We start from the raw sequence: 23,603 nt of genomic DNA on the forward strand, positions 1-23,603 counted from the left end.
TCATTGTAGAGGTAAAAATAAATTTTTCAAGAAGTAAATATGTGAACTAGGACGGTTGTATGTAGGTATTCATTTACGACACAGAATGCTTGCAATTTTAGTCTTTCAATCTGCAGATCAAATGCAAGTTTTATCCATGTTTTACACCCCAAAGTAACAAAAACAATATATTTATTACGATTGTTAACTAGATATATTTATTTTAGAAGACTTAACAACTGAAGTAATTTCGTACATAAATTTCCCTTTATGGATGGATAGGCTAAAAGACAATGTGGAACAAATACGTAACTTACTTGCTATTTTAGTCTTTCAATCTACAAATCAAATGCAAGTTCTTTGCGTGTTTCACACGCCAAAGTAACCAACACAATATGCTTATTATGATTAACTAAATATATTTATTTAAGAAGACTTAACAAGTGACGTCATTTCGTACAGAAATTTCCCTTAATGGATGGATTGACTAAAAGACAATGCGGAACAAATGCGTAACTTTCTTATTAATTATTAAATTGTTTAGTAAGTAACAGTCTCGGCTGGGTAATAGAGATAGTTTTACACTTTTAATAAACGTACCCCAAACGAAATACGTATTTTTATACCAATTTGAAGACATAAGCGATCATCTCGTGTGTCCCTCATGTGTTAAAAGGTTTAATACACGCTCATGTTGACTCAAAACTGTAGCCAGTCAAGAAACCAGCGACAGCGTTAGGTTTTTTAAATTTTATGATAGAAAGTCAATACACTAGTTTAGAACCAATCATCAGTTTTCGACCACTTTAATACTAAGAAACAAGGGTTTCGAAAAATTCGTTAGCAGTGAGGCGTCACAGTAATCTCCTGGATTGCTATTGCAATTGAAAATATTTAATATTTATAATATTATTCAAAGTAATGTTTTTATTTTTGCGACATTAAAGAAAGTTCGTTTAGTCATTTTACGTTCCCGTTAATTAAATTTTCTAGAACCGATTTTAAACAACTTTTTTATTGAAGTTTGATGATGAAATATATATTTTTATCTATTAGCTTACGACCACTTTTTTACGTCCATAATGCAGATACAACTATTGTTACCTAATTTTTTGGTCGACTACTTTCATCTCAACCACAAGCATATCTCATCGGGTTCTCAAACTTGTATTTGTTTCATGTATTTAAATGTAAAAGGCACAGTGCAATTGTAACAAGTTAATGCAAAAAAAAATCAACAAAGGGAACAAAAAATAAACTTGAAACTGAAAATTAAATAATTTTTGTTATTATTGTTAATCTTTAAAACAGTGGCAAATTTATTTCACTAAAAAGAAAAATAGTAACATTTACATGTTTTATAACTGTAGAACACCAATTTTGCATCAATTCGGTAATTATCACATTCTTGAATGTAACGTTAGGAGACTATCTACATAGCAAGATAACTTAAGTAGAACCAGCAAAAAAAATTATTAGACTCATATTAGCCCAATAAATCTATATGATCTGCGCCACTGGCCGACCGAGCAGACTCGTGCAGATAGTTTTAAAATATCCGGAACAACACAGTGATATCCCAAATAGTTTAAGGCATGCCAAACTTCGCTAAAGTTAGATTTCAGTATTAATTATGAGTACAAAGTTTACCTGAACCTATTGTTATTAATAATATTAAATACGGCTATAATAATAAGGAACAAGGCATTCATATAAATATGTCTATAAAGCTTGAAGTCTGAGATCTATTGTTTCAATAATAACAGTTCAAAGTCCACGACGTTTTATGTGCGATAAAACAATGTTTTCAGTTACCATCTATTTTTATAATGGGATTGAAAGTAAATAGGAGCGTTCACTGGCAGTCATTGGCTGCCAACGGACAAGCCCCAGAAGACGACCAATGATGTTTGCATCTACTTTGGAAATATGTATTTTTTGTTATTGAAAAAAAGCGTTTATTTGGGTAGCAAAATATGACGTATTGTAAGCGTAAAATATCAAATTTCTCATTTATAAGAATTAAAATTTGGCTCGTTTTATTTAGCAGAAGGCGCCTTTCCTTTTTATGGGTTCAAGTGCACTCTAACGAAAGCGAGTTGGAGATTAAACAGTTTTCTGTGACAGAAGAGTTGGACAAAAATTTGCAAATTTTTATATTTACCAGGTCTATCAGACGATGGCGCACAGTTGAAACCAGTAAAGTTTGCTTTGTTTAATATGTCGTAACATCCGTAAGATGTCGCTAGCCGTATAAATTCCGAATTTTATGCTTTGTTTATAACAGAAAAACGTTTAATAACAAATAATTGATACTAATATAGGTTTTCTTAGTTCTAATCGTTTTTCCGTGGCAAATACTGCAAAAGGAATAATAAAATTTTCACCTGCATTTCACACTTTATTTATTTCAAAATATATTCTGTATATAATCATGAAATAAAAAGGATAGCAAAATGTGTTTTATTTAGTTTTGGTTAGATATGTTTTGATTAAATCCGTGGAAACAATTAAAAAACAATAGTGATGGCTACCCTAGAAAGTCCGTTACAACACTACTCCAAAGGTCGCGCATAATGCAATTGTTTTGCTTGCTTTTCATTAGATCAGCCAAGTCCTTAAAGATGGAATACCACTTGCAGGACTGACGGACTGACTGGGGAACTGAAAAAATCAATAAGTAACCCGACACAACAGAAAATTCGGGAACATCCTGGCTCGATCACTCTGTAACCACGTGCTCTGTTTGCGAACAGGGCCGGAGTAAAAATATTTCATATCGTGCGTAAGTAAGTAAAGATATGAAATCAGCTCTGCACAAGCAGTTTAAAACCATTTAATCTGTTAATGAGTTTTCCGTGCTTTGTTGAAGATTTATATGGATCCAGGTAATAATATAATTTAAACGCCGGTTACAAAAAAGTAACATTTAGGAAGTATAAAAAACTGAAAATTAAAAAAAAAGATGTCTTGTGGCAAATAAAGATTTTTTTAAAGTAAAAAGGTTGATAACGATAAAAACATTACCTTGAAGAAAATTGACTTTTGACTTTTTTTGTGTTAGTTAAGGGGATTTAAGAGACATGTCGTCCGTATTCTAATGGCAGAATAATGTCTTTTAATTTAATAATGGTTTGCATTTTTTTGTTCATAATTTTGTTGTTTATCTACTAGAAGAACCAAGAGCTATATTAAACACCATCTATTTAAGTTTAAATTTTAAATTGAAAAGTTAAGCAACTTGTTATTGGAGCAGAAGTTAAAGACGACAGCCGTACTTTTTGAAAATCGTGAAAAAAAATAGCCGCTATAGCCAGATTACGGTCATTTTCGTTAAAATCACACATCTATATTAATTATTAGATTAGATTTGATTAATTGAATAATCGTATTTTAATGTTCTCGAAAGCATGTATGTACTCTTTGGGCTGGTAAGGGCATTTAAAAATATATAAAGTTCGATCCTGATCACGCGTCGAGCACATGCTTCGCACAGGTAAATCTAATGGCGCAACCGCCAGTCAAGTCCTGATCGCGAATTGTTGAGTTAGCGACGTGTGCGTTGGAAACACGTACAATTTTGACATTTCAAACGTAACCAAAACGTATTTAAATTTCGCCGAATTATACTTTTTTCATAAGATTTATTGATATGGGACTTTGGAGGAGGTATCCGCGAGTTCCTTCGATCAGTGATTTTGGAGGTAAGTTAAATCGTACCAAAGTAATTTTTGTGGTCGGTATCGCTTTCCTTGCGTAACGCTCTACAATTCGTGACCTGTCACAATTCTACCCCATCTTCGTTCACTTTTCCTGATCTGCGGAAATATCGATCAGCGGAAAATTTCCATGGGATAGGCTCCAAATGAACTCGTTACTCTGCCGAGTAGTGTTTTGTCAAAATTCGCTTAGGTAAAATAAAATATTGCACGCGGAATGGCATGCAGTGTTTAGATTGTAAATGAATTCTTGATTAATCCAATTTTCGATGTTAGATAAAGCATTGTAAGAAATTTAGCGAAATTTAAGGCGCCCGTGTTTACAAAAAACGACATTTTTTGTCCTCAAATAAGCAATATTGTATTCCTCAAGATATGTTTTTATTAGATTAAATTTCCTGTATACCTAATCCTTGCTTTTGTTTACTATACCTGTGATTTTATTACAGCAAATGCACTTTACGTCTCTGTATATGGTAACATTAAGCAGCAGTATATAACTGTGCAATTCTTGTAATTAACAAATAAGAGACTTATTAAACATATTGCAGCAAGATATATTTAATGTACTTTTTACAAAACTTCTTGATTCTTCCTGCGTCGGTTTTTGTTGAGTCGAACTTGCTAACGTTTCGCTAATCATCATGTTGGCTTCTTCAGAGCTTGACTGAAACTGGCTCGCATTTTACTCTGAACCTGCCTATATATTGTTTGAGGAGGGCGGAGCTAAATGAGGGGCATAAACACCGTCTCGGATGACTGATTCCCATATTGGTGACAGCTAAAGGCTTGATAACATGCAAGAGTTTTAGTTTTATCGAATAAAATTTTATATTCGGTTTCGTGATTGTGTTCGGCAATTGCTGAGTTTATTTGTCTTAGTCTTAAGGCTCTTTCACGTTCTTTGAGCCTAGTTGATATTTTTCGTCCGGTCTCACCTATGTATTCTTTACCGCATATGCATGGAATGCTGTAAACTCCTGGCATCTCAAATGGAATTTTGTCTTTAACGGATCGAAGATGTTAAGAGATTTTTGGACAAGTGGTAAATCTGGTTTTGACGTTGTATTTCTTTAGAACTTTTAATATGGATATTATTAGAGAGAACAGAGATAGTTTTATGGCTCTGTAAACAAGGGAGTTTTATAATCGATGATTTTTGGTTAGTTTTGGTTAGTTTGTCTAAGAAAATCTACTAGGGATTCTTGACCATGAGGCCAAATAACAAAAGTATCATCGACGTAGCGTTTCCATAGCCTTCCAATAACAATGAGGCCGAAAGCAATCCCACACTTGCCACTGTTGTACTTCCTTACATTCACAATATCACCGACCACATATAATAATAATAATAATAATAATAATAATAATAATACATTTATTCTGCAATGTTCAATTTACAATACAATAAAATACCAATAAACCACATAAACTGCAAAAAAGGAGATGAAAGCAATTAAAATTGTTCCAAACTCAACCCTTATAAAATAATATTATTTTAAAAATTAGTTCGCATGAGTTAACTATAGCAAAAAAAAGAAAATGTGTACGTGTAGGACTGAACTTACTTGAAAATCACTTGCAATTTGCTTGTTGGCTGAACATTTCTTGTCTTTTTTTTTAAGTTTAATGCTTTTAAAGACAGAAGTTCTTAAGAAATATAACTTCAAAACCAGATTTACCAATTGTCCAAAAATTTCTCAACATCTTCGATCCGTTAAAGATAAAATTCCATTTGAGATGAATACATTGGAGAGTCAAATAAACTCACCAGCAGTTGCCGAACACAATCACGAAATCGGACATAAAATTGTATTCGATAAAGCTAAAATTCTTGAATGTGATCAATTCTTCTACCAACGAAAAATCAAAGAGTCTATAGAAATCTATAAGCAACCTAACAATCTTAACCGCGACTCAGGTCATTACCTGTCTACCAATATGGGGAGTTTTGGTTAAGCTCTGAAGAAGCCAACAGGATGATTGGCGAAACGTTAGCAAGTTCGACTCAACAACCACCGATGCAGGAGGAATCCATAAATTTTGTAAAATGTATTGCAGTAGCCTGTCGAAGTTTCTTTAAACAATATATCTTATGTTTTTCCGCCGCCAAAAATTGGAGAAATGGTCTTAACACAGCCGATATATGTATTTTAATTTAAGTCAATGTATTTAAGCGTCGCACATTCCAAGATTAGTCCAACACTTGGGATTGGAACCTAATAATCTTAAGCAGGCTTAACAATGGTTCCACGAAAACTTCAAAGTTTTAGAGCCAAATGAGTAATAAAAAGACATAACTACGTTTTGACCGTTTAATCTACGTATTTACTAGTTACTTATAAATATGTTTATTAGAAAAACTATTTATTTTCTGACCCCAATCTATATCATCCTATTTAAACCAAAAGGTGGGCAAATTTTTGCAGGATTAAAGCGTATTCTTTAAATTAACTTTCAGATTTCAACAAAATTCGTGAACGTATCGTTGAGATCATTGTCTTTTCTCCCCGAGTAATTTGAAAATCAGATATTTATTCGCGCCCCTGGAATTGCGGCCTACCAATAAGCAACACCCTGTATTGTACCACTCACGTTGTCATAAAAGTTAGGTGCTTAAAAGATATAACGACACGTTGTGCTTGTTTATTGCCGCACATTTCTTTGATACCTGAATCGTTAGGCCGATGTTAATTGGAACCCCTAAAGAGTTCCAATAGAGTTTCAAGAAAAACCTAGTAAGTACCTCAAAGGTACCTTAACTCTTCAAGTATACCAATGCAAGTTAGGAGGAGTCAATTCGGTATGTAGACAGATATATTTATTTTTCGATATCGGATGTCACTGTATTCTTGTCTCGATCGGATCCCCCGCGATGTTTACTTTTAATTGTTAAGTCTAGGAGTCCAATAAAGAGATCACAAGCTGCTGAAGTCAGAGTCCAAACGGTACCGCCTCAATGGCGCCGTTTACAAGATCGAGTTGAAGTACGCCAATGTAAAAATAGTTGTTTATTATTTAGATTTAATTTAAGGATAATAAATCGGGTATATCAATAAGTCAGTCTATAGTTTTAAGTAAATAACTCTATTACGGGATGTTAAATTTTAATTAGAAATTTTCCCGTGTGTTATCAGTAGTTTTTGCAGTTTTATTTTTCGCACGTTGATTCGAGGATATTAAATACCGAAATTGTTTGTACTTGAATTCAATAATAGGCTTTTTCCAGTCTGTTTGTTGTACCTATTCATAATTTATATTCGTAAAACTGAATCGAGGTTGTTAATGTAATCTTCGAAAGTTGACAGCCTTAAAATACTGAAAATAGTTACATAAAGTCGCTTTAATCGGTACCCATCACCTTGGTGATTGCTTCTGCTGTAGTCAAACTTAAAATAACTAGGGTTGAATTTGTAAATATCGAAATTCACTTTCACCGTTGTAATAGAGATGACTTTGTTAAAAAGCTGCTTAGAAGAATGCGTGTAATGTAATATATAAAAAAAATGGCTTTAGTGGAAATAAATCAAGTTGTTTTTCTGAATGTTTGAAATGGGATAACAATAAAAATAATACTACGGCCGTGTTCGCTTTTGAAGTGAAAAATTTAAACAAACATTCCTGTTATGCATTTTTATCTATAATCCGAATTATATGTAATCATAAGCAAATATATTATCGAATCGTTAGTTGTCGTAAAATTTTAAAATTGATAAGTTAAGCAACTATTTGTGCCCTGCAGAGATATAGACCTGTCACTAAAATGTACAAACCGGCAATATTCAATATAACTCGTTACTCGAAAATTGGGTGCATTGTCAAAGTTCTATTTACCTACTTTTTTCTGAAATTTAATATAATCACGATAATAGTGGCTGCTATATGAGGTAAGAGTAACCTCTCGTGCTTGAGGTGTTAAAGATGGCGTCTTACAATTCATTTATCGGTTGTAATCGACATTCCTAAGCAGCTTTGCGTTGTTATACAAGGTGGTTCGCGGGAAGCCCATCCTAGCTAAGTTATTCGTTTAGTGGGTATTTTATGTTGGAGGGAGTGATAAACAAAAAAACAAAATACCAATCATCTTACCATTTTCACCAAAAAAGAATATTATATATATTATATAACTATTTACAGGGTGTTTCAAAGCAAATGCTAAAAACTTAAAGTGGTGATTCCTTGTTTAAAATAAAGGATGGTTTATATAAACGTTGGGTGAAAAGTCACCCATTAGAGCGATATCGTGCTACAGATGTGGCGGAAAAAAATGTTTTAATTTTTGTCTTAAAAACAAAGATAGATAGAACAATAACATATTACGGAAGCATTACTACTATAAAAACACACTGCATATATATATATATATATATATATATATATATATATATATATATATATATATATATATATATATATATATCTATGTATATATATATATATATATATATATATATATATATATATATATATATATATATATATATATATATATATATATATATATATATATATATATATATATATATATATATATATATATATATTAAATGAGTGAAGGGGATGAAATTAGACTACCTACGCTACCTTGTTGACTAATTTTAAAGAAAAACTTACGCAATGACCTGAAAAAAATAATAATAGACGGGTTTATTAAAAACTTTTGGTCTACTGGAATTTTTTCATAAAACTTCTATTTCTGCATTAGTGTAATTCACCTTTATTGAAAACTCTTTTTATTAAATAATTAAATGATTATATAATCAATTTTTGATTGACCAACTGAGCAATGTCAAACAAAGCAATAATAGGAAACGTCTTAAGTGACAGCAGCCCATTAGATTTTTTTATCTATTAAATTTTAATTAAAAAAAATTCAAAGTTTCTAAATTTAACAAAAAGGAAAAATATAAGAAAAGAAGAAAAGAAAATCTAAAAACAAAATAAAAATATAGAAGGTGTGTTTTTATAATTGTATTTCTTACGTAATATTTTGCTGTTCTATTAAAAAAAATCCGCCATTTTTCGCATTTGTTTTGAAACATCCATGATAATTATGTTTGTTGGATATGTGTCACATTACGTTTTTAATAAACAAATAGTTATTTCAACTTTAAATGTTCTCTATACACGAGTTAATTTTTTTTACCCATAATTTACAAAAAGTCGAAGGTTTCAGAAAAAAACAAACGCCACACCAAGCCGACTTGTTTTTTTCTGCACAAAAAGTCTTTTGAAGATAAATCTCAGAAAAATAGCTAACAAACAGAAACAGGATGATTTAAAAGTTTTCTCTATAAAATAGCGTATACGAGTATAAGGAACGCGAACACCTGCGACATAAAATTTTTTCTTTCATTCTGATGAATTTAATATTGTGAATGTTCAAGGAATTTCTACACTGTTTAACATCAAATTCTGTATCGATATGTAAAAGCGTTAAGCGCCACAAAAATAGATAATTGCAAACTTCGGAAAATTTTTGAATATTTCTTTATTTGTGTAAACAGTATTTCACGCACATACTGAATCTGTTTTCGTAGCAATATTTACTTAATTTTATTGCCAGTAAAAGTTTCAGACTAATACACAACAGCATTTATTGCAGTCCATATACATTTGATACCTTCATATGTTTCATTCTACACTGGATTTCTGCGTCGTACATTTAAACCGCATAATTTTTATCACAGAAGTTTAGAATATAATTATGACTTTTAATGGAATTACGACTTCTAGGATTTAACGAGCTTGATATTCAATGAACAATAAGTAGAAATAATCTGGTATCTGGTAAGTCGAATTTTTCATTCCTTTGGATTTAAGAAATTTTCGGTCAATGTCCCATTTATGACGATTTTGGATGTAATTTGTCCATGGTGAGTTACGGTAAACAAAAAATACTTATTGCTAAATATTTCGGATTGGCGTTCTGGCAAATTAAATGTCTTGAAATTGAGGCCTAGAATTTTTTTTTCTCCATAATTTTAGATTTAGGTAGATTAGATTTACGTTTATCAAACTTTTGGCTTAATATACCATTAAAAATTTTGTACATTTCTAGAGAAGTAGACTACGAAAGCGTACATTTAACATTGTTCCAATTTAATATGCAAAAAAGCAGTTCTGTATGGTTATAATATACACGGTACGCCACTATGGCAAGACTAGATGTTTGAACGCATTGGCGTTATGTTGCGGAAGCTACGTAACTACAGCATACTAACAGAGAAAATATATGTACGAAAGGTTTTCCTTATGGTTATAATTTTCACAGACTAAAATGAGCAAATAAAATCCTTATTAAATATTTATTTGTTTTTATCTTATGTCAAGGTGACTCAATTTTTCTATCGTCCTGTCTTTGTATTAAGTGCGCCGCAATAAGACTTCTTGAGAGGTGGTTCTCACCCAATAACTATGTAAATCTATTCTTATTATGATTATGATAATTATTATGAGTGAAACTAGAGAAAATCGAGAAAATTTTGATTTTGGTTTAAATGGTAACTTTTTGGTAATTTATTCATCAGACTTGTTCCCATAGCCAGAAAATTAACGTGGTACAGACTTCCAAGAAATAATTGTTTTTATTAAATACATAAAAAAAATATGTCTCCATAAAACGTTAAAACGATGTTTACCTTAGGATTCGTGCTAATAACTGTATAACATATCCTATTATCAGCACTATAATAGCGGAAAAATTTTGTTTACGTTGAATCAGAATAACCGAAACGAATATACGCGATATCACGAATTATCAGCATGCCAATTTTGAGAAAAGTCAATTCAATTTTTGATTCGGCGCCTGCGAGCAAAACATGCCTTTGAAAAATTTGATTTAATCTCCGCATTCGTGGCAGTCTAAAGTGCCACATTTTAAACTAAGATTACTGCGTGGGAATACGATTTTTCGTAGATTTTAAATCTACAAAGCACGCTCATTAGGGCAGGGTATGCAATAGCTTTATAATCTTCAGCCACGCGTTTATTAAACACTCTCGGCTCATACCTAAACAAACTCCTCGCTAAAGTCTCGTTGATAAAACTTGTTTCATAATATAGGCAAGGGTGGAGCAAGGAGGCCCACCTCATGAATTCACTAAATTTTTTTTTTCGTTTTTTCTTCTAATAATTATAAATTCTGGTTATTTGTGCTTTTTTAACTCTTTGCTTAATACAAGGGGTAAAATAGTGGGCTTAAAAATTCTGAAAAAAAAATTCATATTATTATAACCGAAGTATAATTAATTTATTGAAAATGTTATTTATTTTTTGGATAATTCCATGGCTTTAGCCTAAAGCCAGAGCTTTCGAAAATCTTATAAATCCTAATAACAAATTTTTAATCGATAGAAAAATAATTACTAATTAGTAATGTTTTTTTTTTATTAAATACTTTTTAATAAAGAAGTTTCGCCAGAATTTGGCTAAATTTAGTTAAAGTCAGTCAAATCGACTTGGTGGTTGAAAGCCACAAAAAATAATAAAAAGCTTAAGTGGCCCGTCCAGCCCCACGCACCCCTAGGTACTATTATGCGTTACTGTAAATCCGAGTAGAAAATCTTCCAGACGTACGAGATAGTTTTGAATTAACGGGGATTTGCCGATCGACTTTGCAATCACTCTTTGCGGCTTGGGAAGCAGAATTTTTAATTTAATTAATATTTATTTTTTTGCAGATAACGTGTCGGAATAATTTTAAGAGAATGGAAAAATATGATTAATCTCATTTCGCGATATCGGTTTTTTGCTAATTAATCACAAAGTCGAGGAGTCTTAGATCTGTTCAAAAGTCTGAATGTTGAAATGTTTGTATTATATCGACTTAAAAGACATATCTTTAATGTTTTTCCTTAATAATAGGAGTGTTTATGTGTGTATAATTATGTTAAACGAGCGTTTTTCTACATAGAATAATTGAAATAATTGCATATGGAAAAAATTTGCAGATTTATTCTGTAAGCGGTTATTTTTGACCTACCTACCTAAAAGATGGCAAAGATCTATAAGATTAGGTATATATGTCTTGAATTTTCATAAATACTAAAAAACGAAATTGTATATGTATATGGTGTTTAAAATAAGTCAGAAGAAACCCATGTCTGGTGTAAGTGCATATTAAAAATGTTGTAGTCGAAGATATCGAGAATTTTCTTGCTGAGACTCCCTGTATATAGTTCATTTCTTACACATTATCCGCTATTGGTAAATCCCTTTTTCTATATCCGGAAACTTATTGGGTTTAGGTTTACCAAATGGCAGAAACAATTTTATTAGTCTAAGTAGAACCCATAACATCACATTTGGAAAGGTTATCTCTCGTGAAGGACATTTTGAAGTAGTTAGTAGCTAATCGTACTCAATTTACTTTTAAATTTTGGTTAAACACGACGAATTTTTTATCGCGACGTAGCTATCTTATCGATAAAATCGTGGTCCAAAAATTAAATATCCCACTGTTTATATATCTCGCATATTGGCATCGTGCGGGAAGCTGAAAGTGTTGCGCGATTCCAGAGTGTTTATAAATAAAACTGTTTGATGACAAATTTTCTCACTGACAAAATGCGTGATTGTTTAAATTTACACGCACGTTATCATGTAAGGGTTGAGTGATTCGGTGCGATCTCGCATATAGGATCGTAAAGACGGAACTGCATGTACATATAAAAGTTAACTGCGCGGTGTTATTTCCAAGTTTAGTGCCGTCGCTAGAAAATTAATCGTGGATTTTAATGGACACTCTCGATAATCAACTATGACGTGGCATAATATACCATTCGAAGCAAGTATGTTGGTTTATGTGCCGTTTTGATTATTAATTATAGTGTAGTTCTTAACAAGTGCGAAAAGTGATACTTTTATTAAGAGAAAAATACACTTTCCGCAAGAGTTTGGACCGATATGTTTTCTGCAATAAAGAAGCGACAATAACTATCCTATTCATTATTATTATTTCTGGGCATAACGCAATTGTTTTTTGAATCCATAATATTTGGTATGATATTTTGATGTTCGACTCAAGTCGTTTTTTTTTCGGTGTTGTATTATGAAAATCCTAAAATATACAGTATATTGATCTCGTCTAACAACTTTTGGATAAATTGATACACATCTACCCAAAATTTATTAATATAATGTTTAAATTTTCCCCCGCAAGTTTGGTATTTAGTATCTATCTATATTTTATGTTAGCAAACTTGCTTCTTGAGCCATCATGATAATTTTTGTTTAACTTCCTATAAACTTTTCACACATCCTTTCAAATTACTCATTTTCAAATTTTGTTTGGTATGCTTTTCGCTAGCAGTCGTACTGATATCGTTTTCTCCGAAACTTGTCTTTGAAGCTTTGGTTATTATTCGTTATCGAATAGGATTTTGGGAAAATAATGTTAATAATCGTTTGTTTTGAAAATCGATTAAAAGCTAAATAGTGTTCCATTTGAACACAATCGTAAAGAAGATGTTTTTCAGTTACAATTAATTTAATAAGCTAATGCTAAATTTTATTAACTTGGAACTAACCAAATATCTGACATGTTTTAATTGATAATCACTGTAATCACGATTACTATATCCATTCCATATGTATAAACTAAGCAAAATATCTGCAACTCTTTTTCACAATACTGCGTGGTAAAGAAATTGTTTTTTTCAGCTCTAAATCGCAACTCAGTTGCTACTTTGAATAAGCTCTATTAGAAAAATGTCGCCAAATCTGATGGTCGTAGAAAAAGTGTAGAATACAACACGTATTGATAAACTTCTTCAGTCACTCGTTTATGTACTCGTGACTAAAATGTCGTTTGTCACGCTTGTGGCCAAAAACCTTCGTAATATTTTTGAAACCTGATTAATTATATTTTTATAAAAAAATTATAAAACTTGAACTGTGGTATTTATTATTGCTTTATCTCAGGGAATGTAAAAAAATATTGTATATTTTTGTAGTATATTTGTAATTTATTTTGATATTTAGGTAACGTCTGTATTGGCTGTAACTAACCATACCATCAATTTTAAAAAATTTCTTCGCGGCACTTGTGATCTACCAAAAATAGCAATTAATGATAGTAGTAAGTAGAGTTAGAGATATTTTGATATCGATATGCAGATATTGATAAAAACACAAATCACTGTCCAAATTTTGGTATAAGTATCACGTCTACCATGAGGAAATTAATAATTATCATCAAAGTTCAGTAAAACCTTCGATAAATAAAAAGGGAATATAATTTTCTTATACTTATAACCATCGAAATTCTAAAAATCTAAAAAACTAAAATCAGAAGGTCGAAGATAATCAGACGATAATGCCTAAATCATTTTTATAAATTAGGCTTCGAAGTCAGTCCTCAGGCATTCGGGTTTTATTAATAATAACAAAACCCGATCGGACTACATTAAACTAGTCCAAATAATAATAAATAAGGCAATCTTTTCGCAAAGCAAACCTAATAGAATTTATCGATAGCGTAACAGTTATAAGCAACAGCCTCGTCGTCTATGCATTAGTAAAAAATTACACTCTCCTTAACTAAGACTCTTTGGGATATATTTGATTCATTTTAGCTCATTATTCCTCAAACTTAAATTAGTCAATACAATTATTAACACTGATTAGAAAACCAACAATTATACTGTGTGACTGCCATGGCGTATGATAATAACTTTTTTCTACTCCCATCCGTAAAATACCTACTTACCCACCGATCTAGCGTGTGTGAAGCGTCACTTTAACACGTCAGTTTCGTTTCCCACGAATCCGAGCCGGATGTTTTCGGAGATATTTCCGACACTATGAATTTTGACGTTTGTCAATTCTGACGGTCATGTCAGTGACTGTATTCGTGTTGTTTTGCGAAAATGTACCCAAAAACTAACGGTCGTAGAAAAAGTATAGTATGCAACACGTTCGGTAAACTTTTTAACTCACTCTTTTATTAAAAACTCGTGAGTCAAATGCCGTTTACCGCACTTGTTGGAGTAATCGGACGTTTTCGGAGATATTTTCCACGCCTTGAATTTTGACGTTTGTCAATTCTGACGGTCATGTCAGTGAATGTATTCGTGTTTTGCGAAAATGGACCCGAAAACTAACGGTCGTAGAAAAAGTATAGTATGCAACACGTTCGGCAAATTTTTTAACTCACTCTTTTATTAAAAACTCGTTCCGCTGCGCTCTGCTCGTGTCAAATAAACTCGTGAGTCAAATGCCGTTTACCGCACTTGTTGCATAATACACTATTTTGAACATAGTAACTATATCACAGCGGCTTACCTTCCTACCTAACCTTCTACCCCATATTATGACATTGATCGTTACACCGTTAAAAGTATACGTGATGTCAGTTAAATGTCAACGTTGAAGTGCTTGTTGACTAAAATCTTACGTGGATAAATAAAATAATGAACGGAACATGAACGCCGGTATACAGTAAGTTGTTAGAATGGACCTTATAAAGCTCTGCTGTTTTAGCGGGATTATAGATCAATGATTATGCCTCCACCTACAGGTATATAAAATTTCTTATAACTGATGGAATTCGGAAAAATTTTTTGCATCACGTTCTGCGAGCGTCGCTGCCAGAAATGTTTTTATCTCAACATAGGGGCCAAAAAATAACACGAAGGTCGGCGATTGACGTCATTCCAGAGCGATCTTGAAAACGTGCTTACGGACCACAAAGTACCAGCGTGATTTACACTTGATGAACGACATTGGCGGTATAATACACCGAATTTCCTTAGAACGTGGCAAAACAAACAAGAGATTTTACGGATATTGACACCGTCTTAGTACTGCTACGGCACGCATTCCAAAATTGCTATTTGTGGGTAGGCATTTTTACCGATCATCCAGGAGCAAGGGTAACGGAAGCAACTAATACCAAATTTAGCGTGTTTGGACCTTTAAGAGAACACTTGCTTGATGGGATTATTAAGCGGCCTACATATTAAATAAATTATCACCCAAAAGTATAATTTAAACAAAAATGTAGCCGAATTTCTGATGATAATAGTTGTTTACTTTTGATTGTTGATAGGCAAAACACATTTTTGTTTACATCTGTTTTTTAAATCACGATGTAATGGCTACCGATGGTGTCTTGTGTTTACATCCTTAACAGTTGTAAATCAATATAAAAGATCGGCCAAAGTCGTTTAAGCTGATAACTCGAATGACCCCTTATGAGTCGACTTTGTCCATTATAGCAGCCACATCTTCGCGCCATGCTTCTAGTCTAAAGTATCCTACTACCGAATCTGTTCTTCTCTCTTATCCGTATTTTGCAACACATCATAGTGATAAAAGGCACATACAGGACTAATAACTTCCAGTTTAATCACTGCTTGCGTACGGTCGTCAGCAATTATGACTTTTTGACGAGAACTGACCTCGTTGTTGCGTACAATATTTTCGTTCCTTTGAGCAACAATTATTTTATTTTTCACTGTTCCGAATGGCGCCTTTACCACCGAAATTTCAATATTCTACAGATGTGGTCGCTTCATCGGGGAGCATGATCGTCATCTCCAACAGGCTACCTTTCGTCTTGAAACGGAACAAGGATGGGAAGCTAGTCAGAAATGCTAGGTGAGTTAACCTTTTTAGACTTTAAGGATTAACGTTACAATCAGCCCAGCAGCTGTTAAGCACAATAATTCTGGAGATGGGTCAATCGCTCAATTGTTGAAGTCTTGCAATCATTATTGCAAATAGGCAAAAGTTTATGAACCGGTTTGTGCCATTTTTTTTGCGCTTAATGTAGGATTTTTTTTTTGTACAAACAACTTTTTTTTTAATTGTTGTGTTCCAATTACATCGATGAAATTTAAAAAATTATTAATAGTTTGTGTGCATTTACCCTTTTGTAATTCGGCAACTCTAACTGCATTGTCACAAATTAATTAATTAAATAAACAAACGTCTTGGAATGTAAAGACTATTTGTCACAATATCTGCATGATAAACCAACCATTTATCTCAAACAACCCAACGTTTTACTCACGAAACTCTACTTTTTATAAAACATATTAAAAATATGCGAAAGATATTGTATTTACATTAATAATATATAGCTTATTACATAAAAATATTGTGCAACTTGGTAGGGGCGTTTTGCGATTGCAAATGTAGTAATTCCACTTTATTGGCGATGCTAAAGGGATTGTGGTGGATGTAGGAGTACCGATATCTCACATAAAAGTTTATTATTATTAGACCCCTATCAAAAAGTTCTCGGTTTTCAGTCGGTCAAACAAGACATCATCGATTCAAAATAATGGATAAAGAATGTTGGTTTACCTGACAGCATTTATTTACCTGTTCAACTATCAAAATAAGGGAGTTGTTATTTATAAAGTAGAATAAATGCCCACGTATTAAACATAGTACAAAATAATAGACATAAAATCACAATAAACCGGTAAAAAAGTAAAAAACGGGAAAAGCTCAGTTAAAAAAGACATCAAAGCAAAGTCTGAAATTTTGTTAAATTAATAAATTTGGTGCCCCGAGTACTGATTCTTATCACTACTTGAAAATCCCTAGGCAAGAAAATTATTTTTAACTTTTTCTGGTAGACGTAAGAGTTTCCAAGGATAGCTGAAAAAAAGGCGGTAAATTATGTTTACTTAGAAACATTTATGTTGTAGTATCAGCAGGAACATAATGTGTAAATCATGGCAGCAAAAGTCCTCCCGTACATTTCTTCTTGCACTTTACCGCCTACACCCGTTTACAATATAATATTCTTCCAAGTACGATAAACTGAATGCATTTTTTAAAAATTTGTCGTTAGTATAGAATTCCAAAACAACCCGTAATCCCCATCTTTTAGGGATATAAGGATAAGGCGTCCCTAGACGTGTCTAATATAACTATGATCCGTCTCTATTAATTATTACCAATTATGTCTTAGATATTTAGACTACTTTATTATCATCAAATCTGTTATTTTCTCGTTTAAGTCGCTTTTGCAACGTTCCGAGTTTACGTCAATGGTCATTAAAATTATCGATATCTATCAATAAAAATATATTTTCATTCTGCAGTGCAGTGAACCCTCTATTAATTCCAATAAATAAATAGCTCGAAACAAAACAAAAATGATAAGCCTGTTTGGAGGGGCCCCGAAGTCGCATCTATTCTATAGGCCAATCGATAGATTTTGTCGAACAAAAATATTAGGTTTGTTCGTAGACAAGAATTTCAAATCGTTTGGCAATTACTTTGACTCCAATAGTTTATGATTAATTGTAAATTGATTGAAACTTGTATAATTTTCAACCTAACCTAACTTTATCGTCGAATAATAACAATCAACGAACACCCGGGGTTACATTCTCTCTCCTTTTTTTGTTTAAAATTTGAAATTGAAACTATTATCTGCAGATAATTTTCATTTTTGTGAATAGATCTTTCATGTTGTCGTCTGACATCTATCTATTTTTATTTTATCCATACAAAACTCCACAATCTGCATAAGCAATTAAAATGAAATTTTAACAAATTTAACAAACTCTAAAGGCACACACCGTAACTAACAAAATCATTTAGCATTAGCACTAGCATTTTTGAATTTTGCATATTCCAAAACCGTCAGGTATTGAATTTTATCGTTGCAGCTTTGGCAGTTTTGGAGATATTTAACTGTTCGGGTACTTTTTACTAACCCGGTATAATAGAACATACTGATTGTGTCATCACAAGAAATTTAGTCCGCAGTGAGCGTAAATAAATAATTTAAAGGGAAATGTTTTTTCGTAATAAAGTGTGATTTTTTTCCACGTGAAATTGAATTGAAATACATTTTTAAACATTGGAGATTAAAATGAGAAAAATAAAGTTTTTAGAGTAATTTTATAAACTCTGGAATATGTGCAACTCATACTAAAAACAAATTATTTTAAAAATTCAAGTTAGTATAGATACTGAGTCGGTTCTGCCCGTCTGCATTCAGAATTGATTTTTCTTTTTTTATATTAACCCATTCGATACCAATAACTTTGGCGTTTTTGTACATTTCAGCGCTGGTGGTTTGGTAACCGCAGTAGCACCGGTGGTGATAAACGGAAATGGATTTTGGGTCGGTTGGCCCGGAATACATTTGGAAGATCCTACCGAACCCATTCCGGAGAGTGATCCGGACGATATCACCCCCACCGCCGGATTGAAATCGGACAAGGTGGTGCCGGTTCAAATGGATCCCCAAATATTCGATTCCTATTATAACGGTTGTTGCAACGCCACATTTTGGCCATTGTTTCATTCGATGCCCGATAGAGCACAATTTAAGGGAGAACACTGGAAGAACTACGTGATAGCGAACAAAGAGTTCGCCGAATGTACCATGAAAGCTCTAAGGCAATTGCCGAAATCGCAAGATGTTCCCCTCGTATGGGTCCACGATTATCATCTAATGTTGGCGGCGAACTGGATACGACAGGTACCAATAAGCATTTTTCGAAAAGTTACACATGCTTTTTCAAACTTAAACAAGGACATTGACTACAAATATTAGTTTTGCCCTACTCAGCTTTAACAAAGTTTACACAATAACGTGCCTGCCTCCTTCCTCGCAACTGATTCTGTAGTTGTGCAAAAATTTTTGTCACATGAACCACCATCAGTGAAATCCTTATGGTGTGCTAATATATCGCTTTTAAATCATGTATATTATATAAGAATGGAAAATGTGGACTTTGTTGACCAAGTTGAGCAAATCTAGTATCTAGTGCATTTAGTATTTGATCAATGGTAAAGCAAAAGAGGAATTTTCGATTGGTTGGCCTGGTGGTTCATATGAGATTTTTTTCTTCTTACAAGAGCACGGTGTCGTGGTATTGTTGGTTGGAAATTAGCCTCAAAGTGGGCTAGTTTTTTGCATCAACAATTCGTTCATTGAAGGACTTTTTCTCAAACGAAGATCTTTAAACCTACGTCGTATACGTGTATACACATTAGATCTGAAAGGCTTCTATCGTACTATCTCGCCTGAAAAACGGTTAGAATTTTAACTGTTCGGCAAATTCAGAAATTATACTAAATGAATTTTCATTTTCATAAACAAAAATCGATATATACAAATGAATATTATCAATATTTTGCCACATCTAGATTTTCAAATTTTTAGAGCAAACAAACTAAATTCCTATATTTTAAATATATAATAATGGTATTGATAATAAATTTATATGTTCTCATAAAATGCTCCTTTTTACAAATATGAGTCGAATAAAAATGATTTATTAATATTTATTTTCTTATTCAGCAAAAAGTGAATGAAATCAAGTAATCCTGCCAACAATTAGTTTTAAAACACCGAACCTTGTGATGTCCTAAAGTTTTCTTCATAAACATCTGTGAAAACCCAACCGTTTTCGAAAAAATACAAATAAAAATCGGTGACTCAGATGGTGGGGGTAATTTGGGTGTTATGCCTGTTTCCAGTAAATTTAATAATTTACTTACATAATGTTTGCCGTGACTCCTACACCAATGGTTATTTTTCATTTTTATCAAAATCTAGATTCCATTATCATTCCCATCCCATCATTCGGGGCTCTATATTTCCTATATGATGGTGGTCTTTACTACCTTTTTTACGCTTACATTTGTTTCAGGCCGCCGAAGAAGAAGGCATCCCCTGTAAATTAGGATTTTTCCTCCATATTCCATTTCCCCCGTGGGACATATTCCGCCTTTTCCCATGGTCTGACGAAATTCTTCAGGGTATGTTGGCCTGTGATATGGTCGGTTTTCACATTACCGACTATTGCTTAAACTTTGTCGACTGTTGTCAAAGGAATTTGGGCTGTCGAGTAGACAGAAAAAACATCTTGGTAGAACACGGCGGACGATCTGTAAGAGTGAGGCCGTTACCCATCGGAATTCCGTTCGAGAGATTTGTGGAACTGGCGGAAAAAGCGCCCAAAGTGTTGTCCACCAATCAAAAAATCATCCTCGGTGTAGACAGGCTGGACTACACAAAGGGGTTGGTCCACAGACTGTTGGCCTTCGAAAAGTTATTAGAAAAGCACCCGGAGCATATTGAAAAAGTATCCCTTCTGCAAATATCGGTACCATCTAGGACGGACGTTAAAGAATATCAAGACTTGAAAGAGGAAATGGACCAATTGGTGGGACGGATTAATGGAAGATTCACCACAGCTAACTGGTCGCCAATTAGGTAGACTAACTGCATAGCACTGAAATAAATCGTCCATTGACTGACTATATTGTTTGTTAGGTACATTTATGGTTGCGTGTCACAAGACGATTTGGCGGCCTTCTATAGAGATGCCGCTGTAGGACTGGTGACACCACTCAGAGATGGCATGAACCTTGTCGCCAAAGAATTTGTTGCTTGTCAAATCAATATCCCGCCAGGTGTACTAATAGTGTCTCCTTTCGCCGGAGCCGGGGAGACAATGCACGAAGCGCTTATTTGTAATCCGTATGAAATTGACGACGCTTCTGAGGTGATTCATAGGTATGAAGTTGCTTTACAAATGTGCCCAAGAGCTTAGACAGAAAAACAACCATCAATATTTCGAATTATTAACTTTTTTGTTTAAGTTTACTTTTTCCTCTAGAACTGGTATCTTATGCAATGTCTTACTATGTTCCATTGACTATACTACATAGCATATGCCTATTTTTTTTATAAAATACTAATTCAAATGCCCCCGAAACCTTTTTAAAGCCAGCTGTCCACAAACCGCCTTTTCTTACTGTATGACGTCCCCAATTAAATAATTATGAAATCTTTGATTCTTGAAGCTCCTCTTGTTTTGTTTTCCTTATTAATGTAATAGATATATAATTCTCAGCTTTATTCTCTGTTCTCCTCAATCTTTGCTTATTTATTGTCTTACCATTTTTACCAGACGGATATACATGGAATTTATTGTCGTATAATCAGCTGCATCATGCACATATGCACAAGTCTGAAATGTGTGCTTTTTTCCCAATTAGATATTTCAATCCAATTTATTGTAAAATATGATAATAAATGTTTAATTATCATTTTCAGTATGCATTGTAAAATGTACGAGTATTTTACTTATCACATAATTTTATAGAGCTCTAACGATGCCAGAGGATGAACGGATTCTTCGTATGAATTATTTGAGGAGGAGAGAGAAACTGAACGATGTAAATTATTGGACTAAGAGTTTCTTGAGTGCCATGGGTTCTCTAATGACACAAGAGGACCACGACGACATTGGTTCAATATCTATGCCAGCTGTCACTCTGGACGATTTTGACGAATATCTTTCAAAGTGAATATGATAAAATGTAATGCGTTTTAATCATTAACTGAATATTTTTCCAGATACATTGGCAATACACTAAAGCTGGCGCTTTTGTTGGACTACGATGGTACTCTTGCACCTATTGCACCCCACCCGGACCTGGCCATAATACCTGCAGAAACCAAAAATATTTTGCAACGATTGTCAAACATGTCCGACGTATATATTGCCATTGTTAGTGGACGAAACGTCGATAACGTTAAGGCAATGGTATAAAAATTTAGTATGGTTATTAGATCTCTTGAAATTTACCTTGGTTATTGTTTTTCAGGTGGGTATTGACGGTATCACATATGCCGGCAATCACGGATTGGAAATTTTGCACCCCGATGGGACGAAATTCGTTCACCCCATGCCTACAGAGTTCCACAATAAGGTGGGCGAGTTGATGCGGCAACTTCAGGAAACGGTTTGCAGGGACGGTGCGTGGGTTGAGAACAAAGGCGCTCTGCTCACATTCCACTTTCGCGAAACTCCGGTGCATTTGAGAGCAGGACTAGAAGTCCAGGCTCGGAAAATGATCCAGGACGCAGGTTTCACGGTGGGTAAAGCCCACTGCGCCATCGAGGCCAAACCTCCTGTGCAGTGGAACAAAGGGAGAGCCTCCATTTATATCTTGAGAACCGCTTTTGGAGTCGACTGGAGCGAAAGAATTAGGATAATTTACGTCGGTGATGATGCGACAGACGAAGATGCCATGCTCGTAAGTATTTTAAAATTTATCAAAACACACTGGTATTTACAATAATTTTTAAAAATGGCGACGTTGACCGTTTTGTTGATACTTTTAGGCACTGAAAGGTATGGCCGCTACTTTCCGCGTGACCTCGTCTCACATAATTAAAACTTCCGCTGAGAGACGTTTGCCGTCGACTGACTCTGTACTTACAATGTTAAGATGGATAGAGAGACATCTAAACAGAAGGAAGCCTTCCCTGGATCCTACAACTTACCGAAGAAATTCACTGGCCAAAGCGGCCACATCAGGGGTACAAATAGAAATGTCAATGGTTCCTACGACAAATGATTTACCTCCCAAAAAGACTCCGAATACTCTTTCGCCCCACGCGAATAATAACTCTCATTAGATTTATGTTCTGTGATTTTAGTTTTTATCATTGTTTCTACTGAATCCATCTAATCAAATTATTCGCTCGCGAGTGATTTTGAAGATTTGTAGCCATTGCAAATATACGAGAAGAGTTTGTTTTATTTTAAACACGATGTACTCCTTGAGCGTTTTAGACTGATATTATAAAAGCGTATTTTGCACAAACAAATTTAATCTATATAGATTATTTATAAATGTTACCTCATAATATTTATTTTTATAAAGTTTTAGGAAACAATACCGAACAAAGTTTTCAGTAGTAATTTGCGCAAGTAACAACAAATTTGCTTTTCGTAAATCCAGTACAATTATGATAATTTCAAACCAAAGTGGATTTATAAAATTTAATATCCAAATAAATAGTATATGTATAATTTTAGTTTTTGTATGTTAATGCCGCTGAGGTTTTATTTCAGAATAAAACGATCATTTTGCAATTTGTTTCATTGTTCGCTTGATCCGCCG

The 23,603-nt window shown here is 33.4% G+C and overlaps 1 protein-coding gene across 3 annotated transcripts; it reads left to right on the plus strand.

Annotated features, from left to right (window-relative positions):
• The first annotated feature begins 3,518 nt into the window (after positions 1 to 3,518).
• Positions 3,519 to 23,569, plus strand: LOC132704325 (uncharacterized). Of its 3 annotated transcripts, none has more exons than XM_060674247.1 (9): positions 3,519 to 3,683; positions 16,205 to 16,301; positions 18,738 to 19,155; positions 20,333 to 20,898; positions 20,959 to 21,201; positions 21,794 to 21,994; positions 22,048 to 22,237; positions 22,299 to 22,730; positions 22,819 to 23,569. In XM_060674247.1, exons 1-9 carry the CDS (start codon positions 3,632 to 3,634, stop codon positions 23,113 to 23,115), a joined length of 2,496 nt encoding a protein of 831 aa, XP_060530230.1. In that variant the 5' UTR covers positions 3,519 to 3,631; the 3' UTR covers positions 23,116 to 23,569. The 3 variants fall into 3 exon arrangements, with proteins under 3 accessions (XP_060530230.1, XP_060530231.1, XP_060530232.1); XM_060674248.1 differs by lacking the exon at positions 3,519 to 3,683 and adding an exon at positions 12,287 to 12,490; XM_060674249.1 differs by lacking the exon at positions 3,519 to 3,683 and adding an exon at positions 15,105 to 15,219.
• The last annotated feature ends 34 nt before the right edge of the window (positions 23,570 to 23,603 follow it).

Source organism: Cylas formicarius, unplaced genomic scaffold, assembly GCF_029955315.1.
Source record: "Cylas formicarius isolate icCylForm1 unplaced genomic scaffold, icCylForm1.1 PGA_scaffold_7__23_contigs__length_41026272, whole genome shotgun sequence".
Lineage (NCBI taxonomy): Eukaryota > Metazoa > Arthropoda > Insecta > Coleoptera > Brentidae > Cylas > Cylas formicarius.